Genomic DNA, 18996 nt, shown 5'->3' on the forward strand with positions numbered 1-18996 from the left:
CCTACCACCCAGTAGGTACAAGGTTATTTATCCGTGTGCAATGGAGTAACTGGGAAATACTCCGCGGCCCTATAACCCTGATCTCGAATTGAATGTTCCAGTTCCTAGCGGTGTACTCCAGACACAGCACTTCCAAAAAATCAAGTCACTTGTCTCGCCGCCGTACAAGCCTTGATTATACCCCAAAAGAGTCCTTACACAATCAGTACTAGTACCTGGGTGGTCTCGTTAACACCCTCCACTGACCTCGTTAACAGCATAAGCAGCACGGACTCTAAAATGACCCCTATGTACTTCTGAATATTCTACAAACACATATAACAACTCAGAGACTCCTTTTTCAAGACTATGAGTAATTTTAGAAATAATTTTAAAACACTTACAGAATCTGTTTGGCCCTCCACACTCACTGCACTAAATAAAAATGCAACTAAATATGGACTACAAATGGTCCTTACCTTTTGGCGCGCGCTGAGTGAGTGTGGGCGGCCTTCCAGACTCCAGGTTATCCCGGCACGGGATCAGTCAATCAGTTCCTCAGCTGGCTTCAAGCAGTCCTCATTCGACCATCCTCTGCTACCAAATTGTTAGGATCTTTTTGTCGAATGAAGACCAGTGACCTCAGGATTAGCAATTATAATATAATTATTTATTTAGAAAAAAGAAAGGAAGTCTCTGAGCTCTGAAGTGACCGATCACTGCAAGTTTCTCTCTGTCTCTCTCCGTCTATCTCTAATACTCCTTTATTGTTAGAATCCGACCCTTTTTAAGCTATCCCCACCAGGATGTTCGGTCGAAGTTTTAGTTGTTACCTTATATGGCGATTTCTAGAATCATTCTATCTCTGGGCAGATTTTAAAGTTAACTCAAGTTGTTTGTCTGAATTAGCATACACTTCTTGTTTTTACATGCTTTGTTTAGTCTGTTGTCTAACACTTAGGCCGGCTGCTGACCTCCGCAAACTCTACTTGACCCTGTTCATCTTTTTTCTCTAGTTTGTGCAGTTCTTATGCTAATGTTTCTGTGTATGTGCAGATCTTACATGTTCATTCTAAGGCCTACTGATTATTAAGAATACAGGGTCAAGTTGTTAAAAATCTCCACAGTAGCAGGCATCAAATTAAAAATGTGTTTAGAATTACTGAATACACTGTAACACAAGTTGGTCTGGGAAAACATTTGAAATTTTGTAAAATAAAAACAAGTAGGTTTTTCGATTTTCTGCTTAAAACAAATTCACATATAAACAGTGGTGTATAAAGTACCTGAAGGCCATACTTGAGTAAAAGTACAAGTATCTTACCAGAAATTGACTTAGATAGAAGTAAAAGTCACCTTTTAAAATATTACTTGAGTAAAAGTCTAAAAGTATCTGATGTTTAATGTACTTAAGTATTAAAAGTAATTTGATATTAAATGTACTTAAGTATTAAAAGTAGAAGTAAAAGTAAATGCTGTTAGTATAAACTGAAGCGGTCATTTAGAAAAATATAAGATTGTTCTTTTAAGCCTGTAAACAAGCCATTTTAACAAGCTTTTTTCTTCCTTCCATCTGAACATGATCTGTGCCAATTTGTGATTAATCAGCTGTTCACATCACCTATTTGAAATCAGGTCATTATTTAGTTGTTTTTTAACCTTATAATGAGGACTAAATTGCCCTGTTCCAACTTTTTTTAGAATGTGTTGTAGCTTAAAATGCATGTATGTGTATGTTAAGAATGAAGTTGACCAGACAAAACATGAAATATTTTGGCTTCATAAAAGGTGGAATAAGAGTCGATGTAAATGTAAAAAACACTGCATCTATTTTATTTGCATTTTCTATACTGTTCCATTTTTTTGATTTGGGTAGTACATTCAAGTTATAGATACTGTATATATCCCAATAACCTAAAACAACTGAATTTTGGCAGAATTAATTTAAAAGCAAAACTCAAGCAAGTTTAACTAAACGTGTGGCACTTTTAACCCTGTAATGATCTGCTCAACCATTAGTTTGAATCTAAATAGCTGGGTAAAATAAGCTGTATTTAAATAATCTTTTTTGGGCTGTATCTACTCCCTGATTGGCGTGTGTTAAACGTAAAAAAATATTGGTATTCTTATTTTAAGAAAACACCATTTCTAACTTATGTGTCAACCTGAAGCAGCAGCTGAAAGATCATCCATAAAATTTTGTTGTATTTTTCTTGTTGAGAGCATTAAAGGGTTAAAGACGTGCATGTTCCTCAGCACCATGAATGTTTCCTCTGTCAGTGTAATACAGAAGTTATCTGAGGAAATATTTGTCCGTAGGTGAGTTTTAAAAAATGATGGGACACATCATGTCTGCACTGAATTAATTACAAACTAATGTAGTGAAACGTTTTATTTGTGATTCGAATGTAATCGGTAGCTAGATATCTGAACAATGTTAATTCTAATAATAATAATAAAAACAGTGGTGCTGTGGCTTTACTTTGTTAATCATTCTTAACTTACATCAGTGTGTAGGATGGGGAGATTCTGAAATGCCGGTGATTATTCCGTATCTTTGAGTGAACGATGCGCTTTTAGAAAACGTTTGCAGCTGCGCATTAATGTGTTTAACCGCTGATGTAATTTACAAGCGCAGATTCGCCAAACCTGCTGCAGTCTGTCACACATCTCACATCATTTAGCTAAAAAAATTCTTGTTGTTTTATTTTGTTGTAACGAGTAACGAATTCGCATACAGCAAATGTATCGGAGTAAAAGTACACAATTTCTTTAGGAAATGTAGTAAAGTGAAAGTTAACGAATTTTTTTATACTCAAGTAAAGTACAGATACTCTAAAAAACTACTTAAGTACTGTAACGAAGTACTTCGTTACTATACACCACTGCATATAAAACATTTTTGGTAATTACAAGGACTGTTTATTTAGAGTTAGTTGAATTAAAATTGTAATTGCATTGTAATTGTAATGGCAATCACATTGACAACCACATATTAACGAATAATGTATCATATAGGAGCTTTTACAGTGTTGTGGTTACATTAACAGCTTGAGTCCTGTACTAAACATTACACTGGTTTGTTTATTCTAGTTCTGGAGGCTGGTGAGCGGGAGGCTGATTTGTCTGGATGTAAAGGACACCTTCTGCAGCAGTCTGCTCATTTACAACTTCCGCATCTTTGAGAGGAGGTTCGGAAGTCACAAATTTGCGGTAAGTCACTCTGTTTGAGCACTTGGACCCTACACCTTACATATGTACACTCTTTAAACCACTGTCATCGAATGTCATCCAACTTCCAGTTCACCAAATGAGTCAGAATGTAGACCTCAGTTGCGGGAAGGACTGAGATGTGCACTGTGTTATTTCTTATTTCAATATTTTACTTGTTCATGTTCTTACTATTAAAAATAGGGTGGAATATGTTTAAAAACACTGTTAAACAGAATTTATCTATTTTTTTTACCAACACATTATTTTGGTTAAGGTTGAAGTAGGTCCCATTGTGCCCAGGTGGTGCAGCAAGATATTACGCTAGTTCACCGGATTCTGAACTCCCCGAGTTTGAATCTCAGCTCTGCTACCATTTGGCTGGGCGCCCCCTAGCGGGCACAGTTGGCAGTGCTCGCAGCAGACGAAACTGACCACTAAAGTCTACTGCAGGGGTGTCAAACTCATTTTCACCGAGGGCCACATCAGCATTATTGTGGCCCTCAAAGGGCCGATTGTAACGTATCCTGCTGTGATTGCAGTCTGTTGTTTTTCTTGGAGGCTGAATTCTGCATTCATTTGTCCTCCTTTACCACAGACACGGCCTCATAACACAAGAGACGCACCGGTTTCCCTTCCTGAAGCACAAACTTGTTTTCACCTTCATTAAATTTCCTCCTTCTGCTTAATTTTCTTACTTATCTTGTTGCACATTTTGGGATTATGTGTAAATATTTCTTAACATCATCTACTGGCGGGATGTGTCACTTTGCAGGTCACAAAATCAGCCTGCATTTTGAAAGATGCAGTTAATGTAGGATTTTACAGTGTATTTTAAGACAATTGTTTTGCCCTCACTAATAGTTTATCCCCCTTTCTCAGCTAGACAGACAGACAGCTCTCTTCAGAATACAGTCGGTTTTATTTGCTTCCCAGCTGTGTGATACACTGTGTGCACCAGAATGAAGTAAAAATACAAACAATAAAAACAATAAAGAACTTAATACAGTAAAAGCACACAGCTGTAGTCAAGTGTTACATCTGGTACAATATGAGATTTAACCAAACGTAAAATAGCGCTAACGAGTTAGCATTTTGTGTAAAGATACTAATTGCTATAGTAACGGTAACAATAGTATTTAATTACGGTAAATTTGTAACTAAAACGCTGTGATATACTCACTAATCATTTACAAACAACTGAGAATATAAACGCCACTACCTACAGACGATGCTTCTGTATTATACTGCAAGATAATTATTTATATTTATTATTATTGTTTACATTACTTCCCGCGTTCTTTTGCCGTAAAAGTCACATGGCTTCTAGCGAAGGTCAAAGTTAGTTGCCATGACTACGATGTCACCGGTTGCCCTTAAAGGTGCAGGTGTCCCATTAAATTATAAGTGTGTCTCTGTAACGACTCGAATCATCACAACAATCGTACAGTCGTTTAAGCTCTCGCGGGCCACATAAAGTGACGTGGCGGGCCGGATCTGGCCCGCGGGCCGTGAGTTTGACACCCTGGTCTACTGGGTGGGTAAAGACCGGACTAAGAACGGGGTGAGGTCTTCGAGGCTGACCCTGGTTAGTAGCCCGAGCCACCTGTACAGAGATCAGTGTGTGTAACTAGCCTCACGCGTGAATCCACCAAAGTATGAGTGAATAAGAAGTGAATAAGAATAAGATTGCGCACTTGTCGGAGGGAGCTTGTGTCAGGTGAAATATACCCTCCTTTGATACGATCTGGGTCTCCAGCAGCAGAAAACTAATTGGCTATGCTAAACTGGGGAAAAAAGGGGAGAAATGCATAGACAAAATAGCTAAAAAATGTGAAAAGTAGGTCCGGTTTTCCCTGAATCACTGGGTGGAATGCAGTAAAACATTCCAGACAGGTGGCCTACCATTGCACCTGTTACACTTTACGCCCCTGTTACAACCATGACGGGGCAGCACGGTGGCTAAGTGGGTAGCACTTGTCTTCTCACAGCAAGAAGGTCCTGGTTTCGATTTCCATGTGGAGCGGTCTGGGTCCTTTCTGGGTTTCCTCCCACAGTCTGAAAACATGCAAGTGAGGTGAATTGGAGATATAAATTGTCCATGAGTGTGTTTGACATTAAAAACTTGAACTTTTGAATCTTGTGTAACCAGTAACTACCTGTCCTGTCATGAATATAACCTGTTCTGTAAGTGTATAAAACATGATGTTAAATCCTAATAAATAAATGAATAGCGTCTTAAGTCTTAATTCTTTGTTTTCACTCTCACACATGCAGTGATTGTTTATTTTACTTCATTTTACTAGTTTAATTATGTGTAATAGATAAAACGGCATCTTTTATATTTTTAGTCTTTTCTGTTTGGAACCTGGATTCTTTCTGGATTTCTGGACTTCTTGTTGGTCGAGGCTCTCCACTTCATCTTTGAGCTGCAGGTGGACGTGCTACCAGCCGGACTGTAAGTTCCTACCAAACTTTGCTTGATTTGTCAACATGAGTTTAAATTTTGCGTTTGCTTTTTTGTTTTTGTGGTTTAAGCACATTTTAAGCATGCTTTTAAAAATACTTTTCGTGACGATGGCCCATAAAATGCTAAATATTCAAAATGAGGGCTGGGCGATATATCGAGATTATTATAAAATATCGATATATTTTCATACGCGATATAAGATAAGACAATATCGCGTATATCGATATAGATGTTGCGTTCCAGTTAGATCCGACAGTTCGTCTTTCTCTTCTCCCAGTCTGTCTCTACACATGTTCACCTGCCCCGCCCCTCTCCCTCACTGAACACAACTCGCCCCGCCCTCCCTACCGCCAATTCTTTCTGCCCTCAGTCAGAACACATTTCTGTAAGTAAAGCTCCCATGATAGCATGGAGACTGTTGAGGAGCTGCTTAGTAAAAAGAATAATAATGGCTCAGTTATTTGGAGACGGTTCTGATTCAGTGGTGGAGAAGTGTCAGATGAGCAGAAGAATGATGTATTCTGTAGAGAATGCCGAAAACAAGTCCAGACAAAAGGTTCCAGCTCCGTGTACCTTTGGTCATTCGTTTTTCACTTTAAATCCCAAAGTTGAAAAACAAGAAAACGAGTCATTATTCGTTTTAAAAACCAACATTGGAAAACGGAAATAAACAAACACGAGCGCATGCACGCGCTGACATGCACGTATTTACTTTAAACAGTGTATGCACGTGTTTAGAAAGTAATAATAACGTAACGGTGCGTCTCCTGTTGTTCTGACTTGTGTGTTTGTATATGTGATGTGCATGTATTTGCTCTATCTGTAAAAATCAAACATTATGGGGAGTGATTTCTGTACTGGATGTTGTACGTGGTTGTGATCAGATAAATTCTGATACGTTCCCTACACACTCGCTCCCTGCGCCCTATAGTACACTTAACATTCTTAAAGGCCAGACAATATATTTGTAATTCACATTACACAACAGGCGAGACGTTAGAAAACAACAAACCTTTTCTTAGAATAGCTCTTTTTTTGTCTTTTGTTTTTTTTAAAGGAAAAATAGTTCCTGTGTGAAGCTTCCCCAGCATGAATAATAATAAAAGTGCCTGTAAAATGTTTTGGTATTTAGTATTTGGAACATTTAGCTTTGTCTCAGAAGTGTCTTGTTGTTATTACCTTATGGGATGAAAAAATATCGAGATACATATTGTGTATCGCCATTCAGCTAAAATATATCGAGATATTATTTTTGATCACCCAGCCCTATTTAAAATACAGAAGACGTCAGAATAAATGCACATATTTATGTTCACCACTAGAGAGAGACTGTCATACAGTAATGTTCCTCTAACTCTCCATATTCGATTTGCTCCAGTGATACTGTATGAGGAACTTCATGACGGTGTAGTTAACAAATGAGTCGTAAGGTTCCTTTTGTGTATCATGTGATTCGCAAGCTTCTTTTATAGCTTCTGGAGACCTTGCGAGCTTGTCTGTTCACGTGTTTGGTCAGGATGTCATTTTTGTGTTAATACAGGTGTTGGGATATTGTCAGGTTATGATTTTGGTTTTTAATGAACTCCCATAGCAGAATGGATTTTCTAAGAAGTTGAACTGAAGAAGAAATGAAGGAAAATAATCTACAAACTATTGTTGTTATTCTTAGAAGTAATTGTGCTGTCATTAATAATTAGGGATGTAACGATACACTCTATCCACAATGCGATACGATTCACGATACTGGGTTCACGGTACGATTTTTTCTCCCCCTTTAGCGCATCCAATTGTTCAATTTGCGTCGTGCTTCCTTTCTGTCTATGCCGAACCCCGCCCTGACCGAGGAGATCGAAGCTAACCCACATCCCCTCCGAAACATGGGCAGCAGCCGGATGCATTTTTGCCACCCACACATTGATGAGGGAAATCATATGAACAGTTATTTAAATGGAAACTTTGTAGAAATGAAAAAGGATAATTTATAAACATACTTTTTTTTCTTTTTTTACGTTTTCCCCTTTTTTTCCCCACTCTAGCGCATCCAATTTCTGCCCATCAATCACCCTCTCACTAATGTTGGTCCCTGCTCCTGACTGGGGAGGACGAGGCTGCTCCACGCCCCCTCCGACACATGCACAGCAATCGAACATCTTATCACCTACACTTGACGAGTGCAGTGCAGTACAGCGCTGTGTACGGAGAGCCACACCCTCTACCGCACTCCTTTCCCAATACTTTTAAAAACGATGCATCGACTTAAAATGTTGACGTTGTCGTCATCGACTAGGTCGACCAAACGTGGCAGCCGTAATTGAGACAGACTTTTTGGTTATGGCCTTGCATAAAACTCATGAGAATAAGAAAAATCTTTCACTCAGCATCAATACTATCAGAAATAATTTATGTCTTAATTAAAAAATGAAACTGAGCACCCACAATGTGTGTTTGCTGTGATGTTCTGGCCAATAAGAGTTTAAAACCAGTCGAAATGAAGAAGCATCTTAATACAAGACTTACTGCGCAAAAGATGCACAAGTGTGTTTGTGTACATGCATTTTCTACCTGTCCTCTTCCTTCCTCTTTAATCCCTTCACAAATTAGCTGCCCGACCGTGTTTATTTAATTTAATGTCTTTTATTGCATTGCACTTCTTGTTGTTAAAAAAAGCTTTATATTTGTGGCACCTTAGCTTCTGCTTTCCGTTTTACGGCATGGTTAATGTTTGAGGTGGGGGGGTCAGAGACTTTTTTTGTTTGTTCGCAAGGCAAAAGGTTTAAGAACCACTGCTTAGAATTCCTAAATACTGTAGGAATCTTTTTTTATATTCTGCCTGTAGTCGAACCTCATGGTAAAAATAGCTGCAGTTGGAGTTACTACAATACTTTTTATCCAGTTTATCCAGATTATTGAGGACAGTAGTACAAAGTGAGTTACAAAGTGAGTAATAACCTCTGTAAACCTGGTATACTCATTTGATCAGTGTTAGGTAAAATAACGTGTCCATAAACCTTCGGTAAATTATCTTTCTCCTCTGACAACAAAGGTGCTCATTGAGGTGCTCAGGCGCATAGTGCACAGAGGTCGGCAACTTTCTGAAGAGTCAATCGCTACAGACCTCCAAACTTCATGTGGCCTTCAGATTAAGAACAAGAACAGAGTGTAGAGAGCTTCATGGAATGGGTTTCCATGGTTGAGCAGCTGCATCCAAGCCTTACATCACCAAGCGCAATGCAAAGCGTCGGATGCAGTGGTGTAAAGCACGCCGCCACTGGAGTCTAGAGCAGTAAAGACGTGTTCTCTGGAGTGACGAATCACGCTTCTCCGTCTGGCAATCCAATGGACGAGTCTGTTACCCTTAGATAACAATTAAATGACGTTTGCAAACTCCACTGTACAACTTGTTGTAGAAAAGTGGCTTCCAGCTTGCTTTTGTGTTGTTGGTATAACGTTGGTATAGCAACTGATTTGAGGTATTTTCACCCCGTTAAGAAGTACCTTGAATCCGGTGTTTTAATTCAGTGTTGCTCTAAAAGCTTCTTTCTCGACTGTCTATAGAAGAATTGTGTCCTCGCATAGATGGATTATTACTGTGTTAGATGTCGCTCAACCGTTTGCTTTTTTGCAACAGCTGTGGCTCGACAAACCATACAGTATATAATGTTTTAAACTGCTGTTCTAAACTGCCGATAGGGCTGGGCGATTTTGCAAAAAACAAAAAATTTCGATTCTTTTAATATTATTACCAATTGTCGATTACGACCACCTATAATTATCATTTCAAAAGACTCAAACTTTATAACAATAACGATATAACAATAATGAAAACAAAATAGAAATCTTAATTAGCTATATCCTTTATAAAAAATAGCTCACAAACAACCCTTACTTTAAATATTGTGCAGCAGAACCTCCTTACATTAGGAAAAGTGCAAAACTACAAAAAGTTCTTTACAGGTTTCTTAAAAGGAACACAAGCCTGTGAAGTGAGTCTGTATCAGTATCTAGGCTGGGGGGGGCATCAAGTAATCACTCCGGGGGGTGGCTGGAGGTCTTAAGTTCTGCTTCTAACAATATGGACTACAATTCCCATGCTCCCACAGTCACGTGACTATCACATGTCCCCAGTCAGTCAATCCTGATCGCGCTCATCGGCTCCGGAGTTGTGATTCAGTTCGGCTGTGTTTGATTCAGTGACTCTTATTTGAACTGTTTTGCAGATCGTGTTTGCGCTCCTTATTTCTGAATCTAACCGTTACCGTGTATAATCCTTGTTGTCTTCTGTTTACTGTTTTAGTTTTCGCTGGTTTTGGACTCTACTTGATTTTGTACGCTCCATAGAGCTTTTAGCAGCAAACATTATTATGTTATTTGTGTCCTATTGAAGCCTACTGCTGTTGCATTAACTATGCAGTGGTATGGCGGTATATGAAAAATCCAAACCGCACAAGGAATGAAAACCGGTATACCCAATGTACCACCATAATGTCCAGCACTAACTGGAAGCTTAGTCTGGTTGTCCGTGTGTAATGAGTTTCTTCCTATGCTCACTCAGGCTTTGTAGGGCTCTTTCTCTCAGACTCTTAGCAGCAAATGACAGTGGAGTACAGGATCTGAGCTCCCAGATCTCTTGATGTTCTAATTCCTTGAATTCCTCAGCCTATACCCTGCTCTGACCGAGGAGATCGAAGCTAACCCACGCCCCCTCTGACACGTGGACAGCAAGCCGTATGCACCTTATCACCCACACATTGACGAGTGTTGTGCCACCTAGCGTTGTGTACGGAGAGACACACCCTAAGAACACTCCTTCCCCATCTCTGTGTAGGCGCCTCCAATCAGCCAGCACCAGTCTGACAGAGAGAGACCCATATCCGGCTTAGTCCCGCCCACCTGAACAACAGGTCAATCGTTGTTCATGTTGTTCATGTGGCAAGGCAGAGCTGAGATTCGATACGATGTATTCGATATCCCAGCTCTGGTTCCAGCGTGGGTTTTTACCGCTGCGCCACCTGAGCGGCTATGAATTCCATAAATTTTTACGAACTTGATGGTTTGTCCAAGTCATCACACATTACTGCATATTTTTTGAGAGATGAGAGGAAACCTGGGTACCAGGGGGGGAAAAAAACATAGATACACATACACACATCAGGTTTGGTTCCAGAATGGCAGCAGTTTCTGTTTTCCGGTTCCAAAAATCTAACAGTTACGTATATAATAAACTGACTTTTTGTCTTTTTATCACCACTTTTGGACTATTCACATGAATAGCAGAAAGAAAAACCACAGTGTTAATAATGACGTTAAACTGTTTCACACAGGATGTGAAGAATCCAGCTGCCGGCTTGCAGTGCTTTTGTACCTAAAGCACATTTTTTTCTGTCGCAATGCTCCCCAGTTCACTGCACAAAGATAAACACACATGGATCTAATGGTTCAAGTTTTGGTTCACCAAAATTATATCATGGTATAGACAAATCATTAAATCTGTGCTATAATACCACCAAAGACAGTGCCGGTCATCTATAAATCCCTACACTGTTGTCATTTATAGAGTACTTGTGTGAGAAAAATGGTACTAATGGCAAAAGAGAGGGTCATTTTATTTCCACAGCTCTGCCATGTATCATACACTGAGGAGCCAAAATATTCTGACCACCCACCTTATGTGCTGTCAAAACAGATGGACTCCACAGGACATGTATTGGTCCTGTATCTGGTACAAGGATGTTATCCGTAGGTCCTTCATTCTCTGTACATTGTGAGGTGGATCGTCCTACAGTGCATCCTGGTGCATCTCTCTTATGGGTAAACAATGCACACATGCACAGCCGTCCATGATCTTGGAGAAAACATGATTCATCTGACCAATCAACCTTCTTCCATTGCTTTGATGTCTAGTTCCAGTGCCAGTGTGCCCATTATAGGTGCTTTTAAGAGTGTAGGGAGTAGCCCATTACATATAAGCGTCTGATGCATTGTATGTTGGGAAGCATTCACCTTATCAGCAGTATTATATGATCTGCAATTTGAGCCACAGTAGCTTTTCTTTTTTCTTTTTATCATAAAGTGTTGGTTACCTAACAACCTGTCGGTTTGTGGCTTGTCCTATGTCAGACCACTGTACTCAACACAGCTGCCCATGAGCATCTCTTGCTGTTTTGGAAATACTTTAACCAAGTTGTCTGTCCATAATGATTTGGCACTGATGAAGTTCACTCAGGTCTTTATCTGCTGCATTCAGCTTGTCAACTTTGAGTAACTCAGATCAGCCCAGTGTTTGATATCCCTGACACTGCCATGCACAGTTGGTTCGCAATAGGTATTGTCATGAAAGGTTTACAGTATGGTCCTAATGTTCTGTTTAATCAGTATAAAGCATTGCTACATGGACCTTGGCTATAAACCGCTATGTGTATCCAGTATGAAATGTAGCTTTTTACTGACTTAATTATGTTATATTTGAAAACTCTTTATACTAAACATATACTTTTGACCATATACTAAGTAAATAGGCTCAGTTCAAATGCAATTAACACCACTGGTAGTGCACTAACTTGATTTAGCCTACTGTTCATTAGAATAGTATGCTGGAATACAGCCTGAATTTACTCCTGCTGATAATTAAAATTGTTGTTGGTTCTGTTCTCCCTCTATAGTAGAGCATACTGAATCCTCTAGGCACACAGAAGGTAATCACATTGTTGCTACTCCCATTAAAGCTGCACCATCAAAGCCAGTAGTAACACCAGAGACAGTATTTCAAAAATAGAGAAGTCATTTGTTTCCTGTTAAAACTGCAAGTAGAAGCAATTCCATCAACATGCAACATTTTGTTAAATGGGTCGTAGAAGTGCCTGGATTACCATTCTCTTTTTCTGATAGTAACTCTGGATTAGCAGTTCTTAAACTAGGAGGCGCAACCCTTCGTTGGGTCACCAAGAAATAGGAGGGATCGTGAGATGTATTTAATTTTTTTTTTTTTTTTTTAATAATGTTTTAGACATTTAAATCTATCGTTTTTACTTGTAATACTGGCTGTCAGAGCCAGTTCAAGGATGGAAAAATAATAATAATAATACATTCAGAATGCGGTTACATTTTAGACGTGAGATGTAAACATGAAATCGTAACCATTTTTATTTTTTGCTTTAAAAAATGTACATAAACATGATGCTAAAATTCATTCCTACAGTTCTAATACATACTTTGAATTACAGACTTAAGGTCTCATCAGTCTTTCAGCCCTAGTTTAGCATAGGTATATTATACTACACTGTTTGCAACATCTGTTTAAAAACTACATTAATGCTTAAATGTCTCTGTTTACCATTCATCAATGGACTGAAAGTTTCCATTTCCATCAAATGTCTTGAACACATTTTATTAACATATCCATAGCATGATGGTTTTATATATATATATATATATATATATATATATATATATATATATACTGTAGATAGATAGATAGATAGATAGATAGATAGATAGATAGATAGATAGATGGGTGAAAGGCGAATAGGGTGTTCCAAGTACCAAAAAAATAAAATGGTTAAATTGTATAATTTTTTCATTTCATATTGTGCACGAATGTGTCACCTATGTAAATATGTATTTTTTTCCTCGGCATTTTGCTTATTTGATCATTTTAGTGTTGTTGACACACAACAAGGGCACAAAAATGTCATTCAGTGCAACGACCAATTTATGAAAAAATACACACACAAGGAACAATCTTAGCCATTTCAAATTTATAAGTTTAGTATATCTCTTACAAAAGATTTAAAACCTCAGAAGAAACTGTACTTAATCTGTTTAAAATTTTCTGTGCATTGTTTGTACTCTAATGCGTCTTGGGATTTTGTTTATTTGTATACAAGACGTTTTCTATGAAGCAGGCCTGGATTCTCTTGCATTCACATGAAAAAAATATATAATAATTACTTATTACAGTTATTTTAAGCAAATGTTTTTGTTGCACTGTATGATGATTTTATGTTGCACTGAATGACATACTCCAAATTATCCTGTTACATCAGAATATTCATGACTTAATTTGTTTTTAAGTTCTTTATTGATTAAAGTAGCAGTAGTAGAATGAAATTATGCCACACCAGTGGCAAGTATGTGTTATAATATTACTACATCATGAGTTTGCATGTTCTCCCCGTGTCTGCATGGGTTTACTCTGGGAGCTCCAGTGTCCTCCCACAGTCCAAAAACATGCAAGTGAGGTGAATTGGAAACACTAAATTGTCCATAACTGTGTTTGATAAAGCTAATGAACCTTGTGTGAAGATAAAGTACCGTTTCCTGTCATGAATGTAACCGAAAGTGTAAAACACGACGTTAAAATCCTAATAAACAAACAAACAAACTACATCATGAAAAAAGTAAGGCAATCAACAACGTAAACTTTATTCTGAAATAAAACAAGAAACTTGCATAAAAGTGATGTAACATAAGATCATTTGAAGTCCTGTCATAGCATGAAAAAATGGTTGCTGTTAAAGCATTTCAATATATTCATAAAGCATTTTAATATTAAAACATAGCTAATAAAGCCACCATAACAACTTGTAAGGCACCAGAACAGTGTGGAAGTGTAGAATTTGTGTCATAACACTTGAAAAAGTTGCTGCAGTAAATCTAAATTCATTCAGCAGTGAAAACCATTTGAAGTCACATTTTATCTTTTGTTGTTAACCTTGAGGTTCTTGCTGTACATGGCTTTAGTTCTGCGATTTTGATTTTGACATCAGACTTAAGGTAGTAAATTTCATCAAGTGGATTTGGCCACACAAAGGAATTTCTGTTTCAATTTTGCTTTAAAAAATAATTTTAAAACATTATAAAGTCAGTATAACAATGTAATTGTCAATTTAGTGCAACAGCGAAATTCTGTTGCGCTGAATGACTGTTGTTGTACTGAATGACAGAAATTTTACTTTAGCACATTTTACAGTTATCCCAGTGGTTAGCCAAAGCTAACATTGACCTTAGCTCAAAGACATTTCTACACATATTCACATTTAAATGTTAATAACCTTGTTTGTTTACAAGATTAACCGTAATATTAGGTTTTCTGTGTTGTACTGAATGACACTCAGTTTTGTTCTTTAATGTACTGTGTCAGTAAAAATACATTTTTATCACATAATGTTAAAATGCATTGACCTCGTGTGTGTGCTGAAGGGTCCCCAGGAGTTTTCTTTTGTTGTTATAATTGGTCACATGACTGCAGTAACTTGATCAAATATTAAAATAAGGCTTTTTATTAACGTTGTACTGAATGACAACTGAAGATTGGGAAAATGGGGACTGAAAGTATCCTGAATATTATTAATATTAAAAAACACATCTGATTGAATATTATTTAATATGTCACACATGACATTTGTACAATTATGCCAAAGCAGTAAATTTTCAGTTTTACTTAAGATTAATTAGTTTTTTCTTAATGTTTTATTACTTAAAGAGGTAGGGGGACCGTTGCACTGAATTACATTTTGGGGGTTTCAAGGGTTATTTTTTCAAAAATCATACATTTTCTGTAAAAATTACTTTAAGTTTCAGTAAAGATGTACAAATGGAGTAGATTGAAGGTATATCCACTTATATTAATATAATTGTATATTATTTATCAAGTGGGGACACTAAAAAGTTACGTCTTGTCTTTGACCCATATATATATATATATATATATACTATATTGCCAAAAGTATTCACTCACCCATCCAAACCAAGCACCTAGGCATGCAGACTGCTTCTACAAACATTTGTGAAAGAATGGGTCGCTCTCAGGTGCTCAGTGTATTCCAGCGTGGTACCGTGATAGGATGCTACCTGTGCAACAAGTCCAGTCGTGAAATCTCCTCGCTACTAAATATTCCACAGTCAATTGTCAGTGCTATTACAACAAAGTGGAAGCGATTGGGAATGACAGCAACTCAGCCACGAAGTGTTAGGCCACGTAAAATGACAGAGCGTGGGTCAGCGGATGCTGAGGCACATATTGCACAGAGGTCACCAACTTTCTCCAGAGTCAATCACTACAGACCTCCAAACTGCATGTGGCCTTCAGATTAGCTCAAGAACAGTGTGTAGAGAGCTTCATGGAATGGGTTTCCATGGCCGAGCAGCTGCATCCAAGCCTTACATGACCAAGCGCAATGCAAAGCGTCGGATGCAGTGGTGTAAAGCACGCCGCCACTAGACTCTAGAGCAGTAAAGACGTGTTCTCTGGAGTGACGAATCACGCTTCTCCGTCTGGCAATCCGATGGACGAGTCTGGGTTTGGCGGTTGCCAGGAGAACGGTACTTGTCTGACTGCATTGTGCCAAGTGGTGTGGGGGTGTTTTTCAGGAGTCGGGCTCGGCCCCTTAGTTCCAGTGAAAGGAATTCTTAATGCTTCAGCATACCAAGAGATTTTGGACAATTTCATGCTCCCAACTTTGTGGGAACACTTTGGGGATGGCCCCTTCATGCTCCAACATGACTGCACACCAGTGCACAAAGCAAGGTCCATAAAGACATGGATGAGAGAGTTTGGTGTGGAAGAACTTGAGTTGGTGTTAGTAGGAATGCCAGGATGATTCAACCGGCCAGATGGCAGGTGAATTTAATAACCCACCCTGGCCTAAAGAGTTTTCTTACACCCTGTATTTTTGGCACTTATGAACAGTAAAAAGCACAAGTAAAAGACTCGGGTTAGGGCGCACATTCAGGAGCTGTTCGCTCTGGCATTCAGGGCTGTGAGTTTGCTTTGGTGACTGTTCCCTCTGAAAAAAATAGTTTGCTGATCTTGAGTCCCTGAACTTTCATGTGAACTGTGTCCTGCACTGGTGATCGAAGTGTTGACCTTCCTCTTCAAAAGCATGAGCACTTTCCTCTTGTAGCCTTTACAGGCGAAGAAGTAAACGAACGGGTCAAGGCACGAGTTGAAGTTCATAAGACACACTGTTACGTGCAGCGATATCTGGAAGGATCGCAGCTCATCGCAGTCCGGCTCGTACGCAAGCTTCCGGATCATGTACTGCAGCAGGTCGACGTGGTACGGGCTGAAACACACGACGAACACCAGAACCACGCCGGCAATCACCGTCCTTGCCTTGTGAGTCCTCCCAGAACGTTCAGTCAGGCGGTTAGCCTTGGCAGCTAGCCATAACCTGCGCGATAGCACCGAGTAGCAGATGAGGATCGTCCCCAGTGGTATTCCAAATCCTAAAACCACAGCGCCAATCAGCATATAGGGCAGGCCTTCAAGTTTGTGCTCAAAATTAGGATATTCCATGCAGGTTATAGTGCCATCGGGCTCCTGGTTTGTCATCGGCATGCTCAGTAATGGCAAAGTCTGCGCCAGCACCACCAACCACATCATCAAACAAATTAACTTCACGTTCCGCATGTTCCTAAGCCCCGCCAACTTGGGGCGCAGGGCCACTGCGACGAATCGATCCACAGCCAGACAGGTCATGAAATTGACCCCGGCGTAGCAGTTAACGTAGAAAAGCAGTGCCGTGACCTTGCATAACCCCTCCCCAAGGGGCCAGTGAAATCCCAGAGCGTAGTAGAGCCCTCGGATCGGCAGCGCCAGACACAGGAGCAGATCCGACACGGCCAGATTGGCCGAGTACAGCGTGCTGGAGTTGAGCTTGGCCAAGTTGCAGAAGATGGCGTGCAGCGCCAGGGCGTTCCCAAGCACTCCCACCGGGCAGATGATCGAGTAGGCCAGCGGAAAGAGCACCCGCGCCACTGTGCGGTGGGCGTACAGGTCAGTGCACGTCAGATTTTCCGATACGGAGTCGATTGCCGGCGCTGACATGGTCGTGCAGTGATTGTGAATGTGAATCTGAAAGGAGAAATAAAAATTGGTATCAGGAGGTCGCAAACATTTTTAGAACATCAGTGCCCATGTCACCCATGTTAAAGGCAGGTCAAAGTTCAAGTACTGACAGGTGGCTGGAATACACTTTAACGTTTGCAGTACTTCAAATTAAATATGAAAGTTCATGCTCCTAAAATTACCCAAACTGAGAAACATAAGACTGTTCTTGTAGTTTCTACAGGCATAATGATCAGTGATGTAGAAAGAAATTTGCATTTCTGTTAGAGTGAAAAATGTACAACCTCAAATCAGAAAAAGTTGGGACAGCATAGAAAATGCAAATAATAAAAAAACACAGATTTTCTTACATTCGCTTTGACTTTTATTTGATTGCAGACAGGATGAACCTGAGATATTTTATATTTTATCTGCTCAACTTAATTTCATTTATGAAAAAAAAGTTGGGACAGTTGTTGCCATTCCTTTTCACCACATTTAAAAGACGTTTTGGCGCTGAGGATATTAAGTGATTTAATGTTTCAGCTTTTATTTTGTCTCATTCTTCCTGCAAACACGTCTTAAGATGTGCAACAGTACGGGGTCGTCGTTGTCACATTTTTCCTTTCAAAATTCTCCACACATTCTCTATTGGGGATAGGTCAGGACTACAGGAAGGTCAGTCCAGTACCCGTACCCTCTTCTTCCGCAGCCATGCCTTTGTAATGTGTGAAGCATGTATTTTTGCATTGCCTTGTTGAAAAATGCTGACTGTCCCTGGAAAAGACGACGTCTTGAAGGCAGCACATGTTGCTCTAAGATCTCAATGTACTTTTCTGAATTAATGCTGCCATCACAGAAGTGTATGCCAAGGGCCAAGGGCACTGACACAGCCCCATACCATGACAGACCCTGGCTTTTGGACTTGTTGCTGATAACAGTCTGGATGGTCCTTTTCGTCTTTGATCCGGAGCACACGGCGTCCATTTTTTCCAAAAAACACCTGGAATGCTGATTCATCTGACCACAATACACTGTGAGATGGTCCATCCTAGATGCCTCCGAGCCCAGAGAAGTTGACACCACTTCTGCACATGGTTAACATAAGGCTTCTTTTTTGCACAGTAAAGTTTTAAGTGGCATTTGTGCAGTAACTCTGTATTGTAGTGCTTGACAAAGGTTTGCCAAAGTAATCCCTCACCCATGTGCTTATATCAGCTGATGTGTTTAAACATATTTTGACAAACATATTTTAAACAGTTGTTGAAAAACTGGAGATCCTCTGATCATCTTTGCTCATCAAAGACTCAGCCTTTCCTGGATGCTGCTTTTGTACCAAACCATGATTACAATCACCTGTTTGGAATCACATCATTATTTAGTTTTTTCACCTCATTACTAGCCCTAAACTGCTCCCATCCCAACTTTTTTTGGAATGTGTTGCAGGTCTGAAATGCAGGAATGGAGGTATATTAATAAATGAAATGAAGTTGAGCAGAAATATGAAACA

At 39.3% G+C, this 18996-nt stretch overlaps 2 protein-coding genes across 2 annotated transcripts in view; one reads left to right on the plus strand and one right to left on the minus strand.

Moving 5' to 3' along the window:
- Nucleotides 1–18996, plus strand: part of ubac2 (UBA domain containing 2) — a 78931-nt gene that overhangs the window by 12915 nt on the left and 47020 nt on the right. Inside the window, exons 3-4 of the mRNA XM_063009743.1 lie at nt 3073–3192; nt 5541–5647. Of these exons, the coding sequence (XP_062865813.1) occupies nt 3073–3192; nt 5541–5647 (227 nt within the window). The remainder of the gene's footprint in view (nt 1–3072; nt 3193–5540; nt 5648–18996) is intronic.
- gpr183b (G protein-coupled receptor 183b) lies at nt 16386–17498 on the minus strand. Its single transcript, XM_063010778.1, has one exon. It carries the CDS (start codon nt 17484–17486, stop codon nt 16386–16388), a length of 1101 nt encoding a protein of 366 aa, XP_062866848.1. The 5' UTR covers nt 17487–17498.

Source organism: Trichomycterus rosablanca, chromosome 15 (assembly GCF_030014385.1).
Source record: "Trichomycterus rosablanca isolate fTriRos1 chromosome 15, fTriRos1.hap1, whole genome shotgun sequence".
In the NCBI taxonomy this organism is placed as follows: Eukaryota; Metazoa; Chordata; class Actinopteri; order Siluriformes; family Trichomycteridae; genus Trichomycterus; species Trichomycterus rosablanca.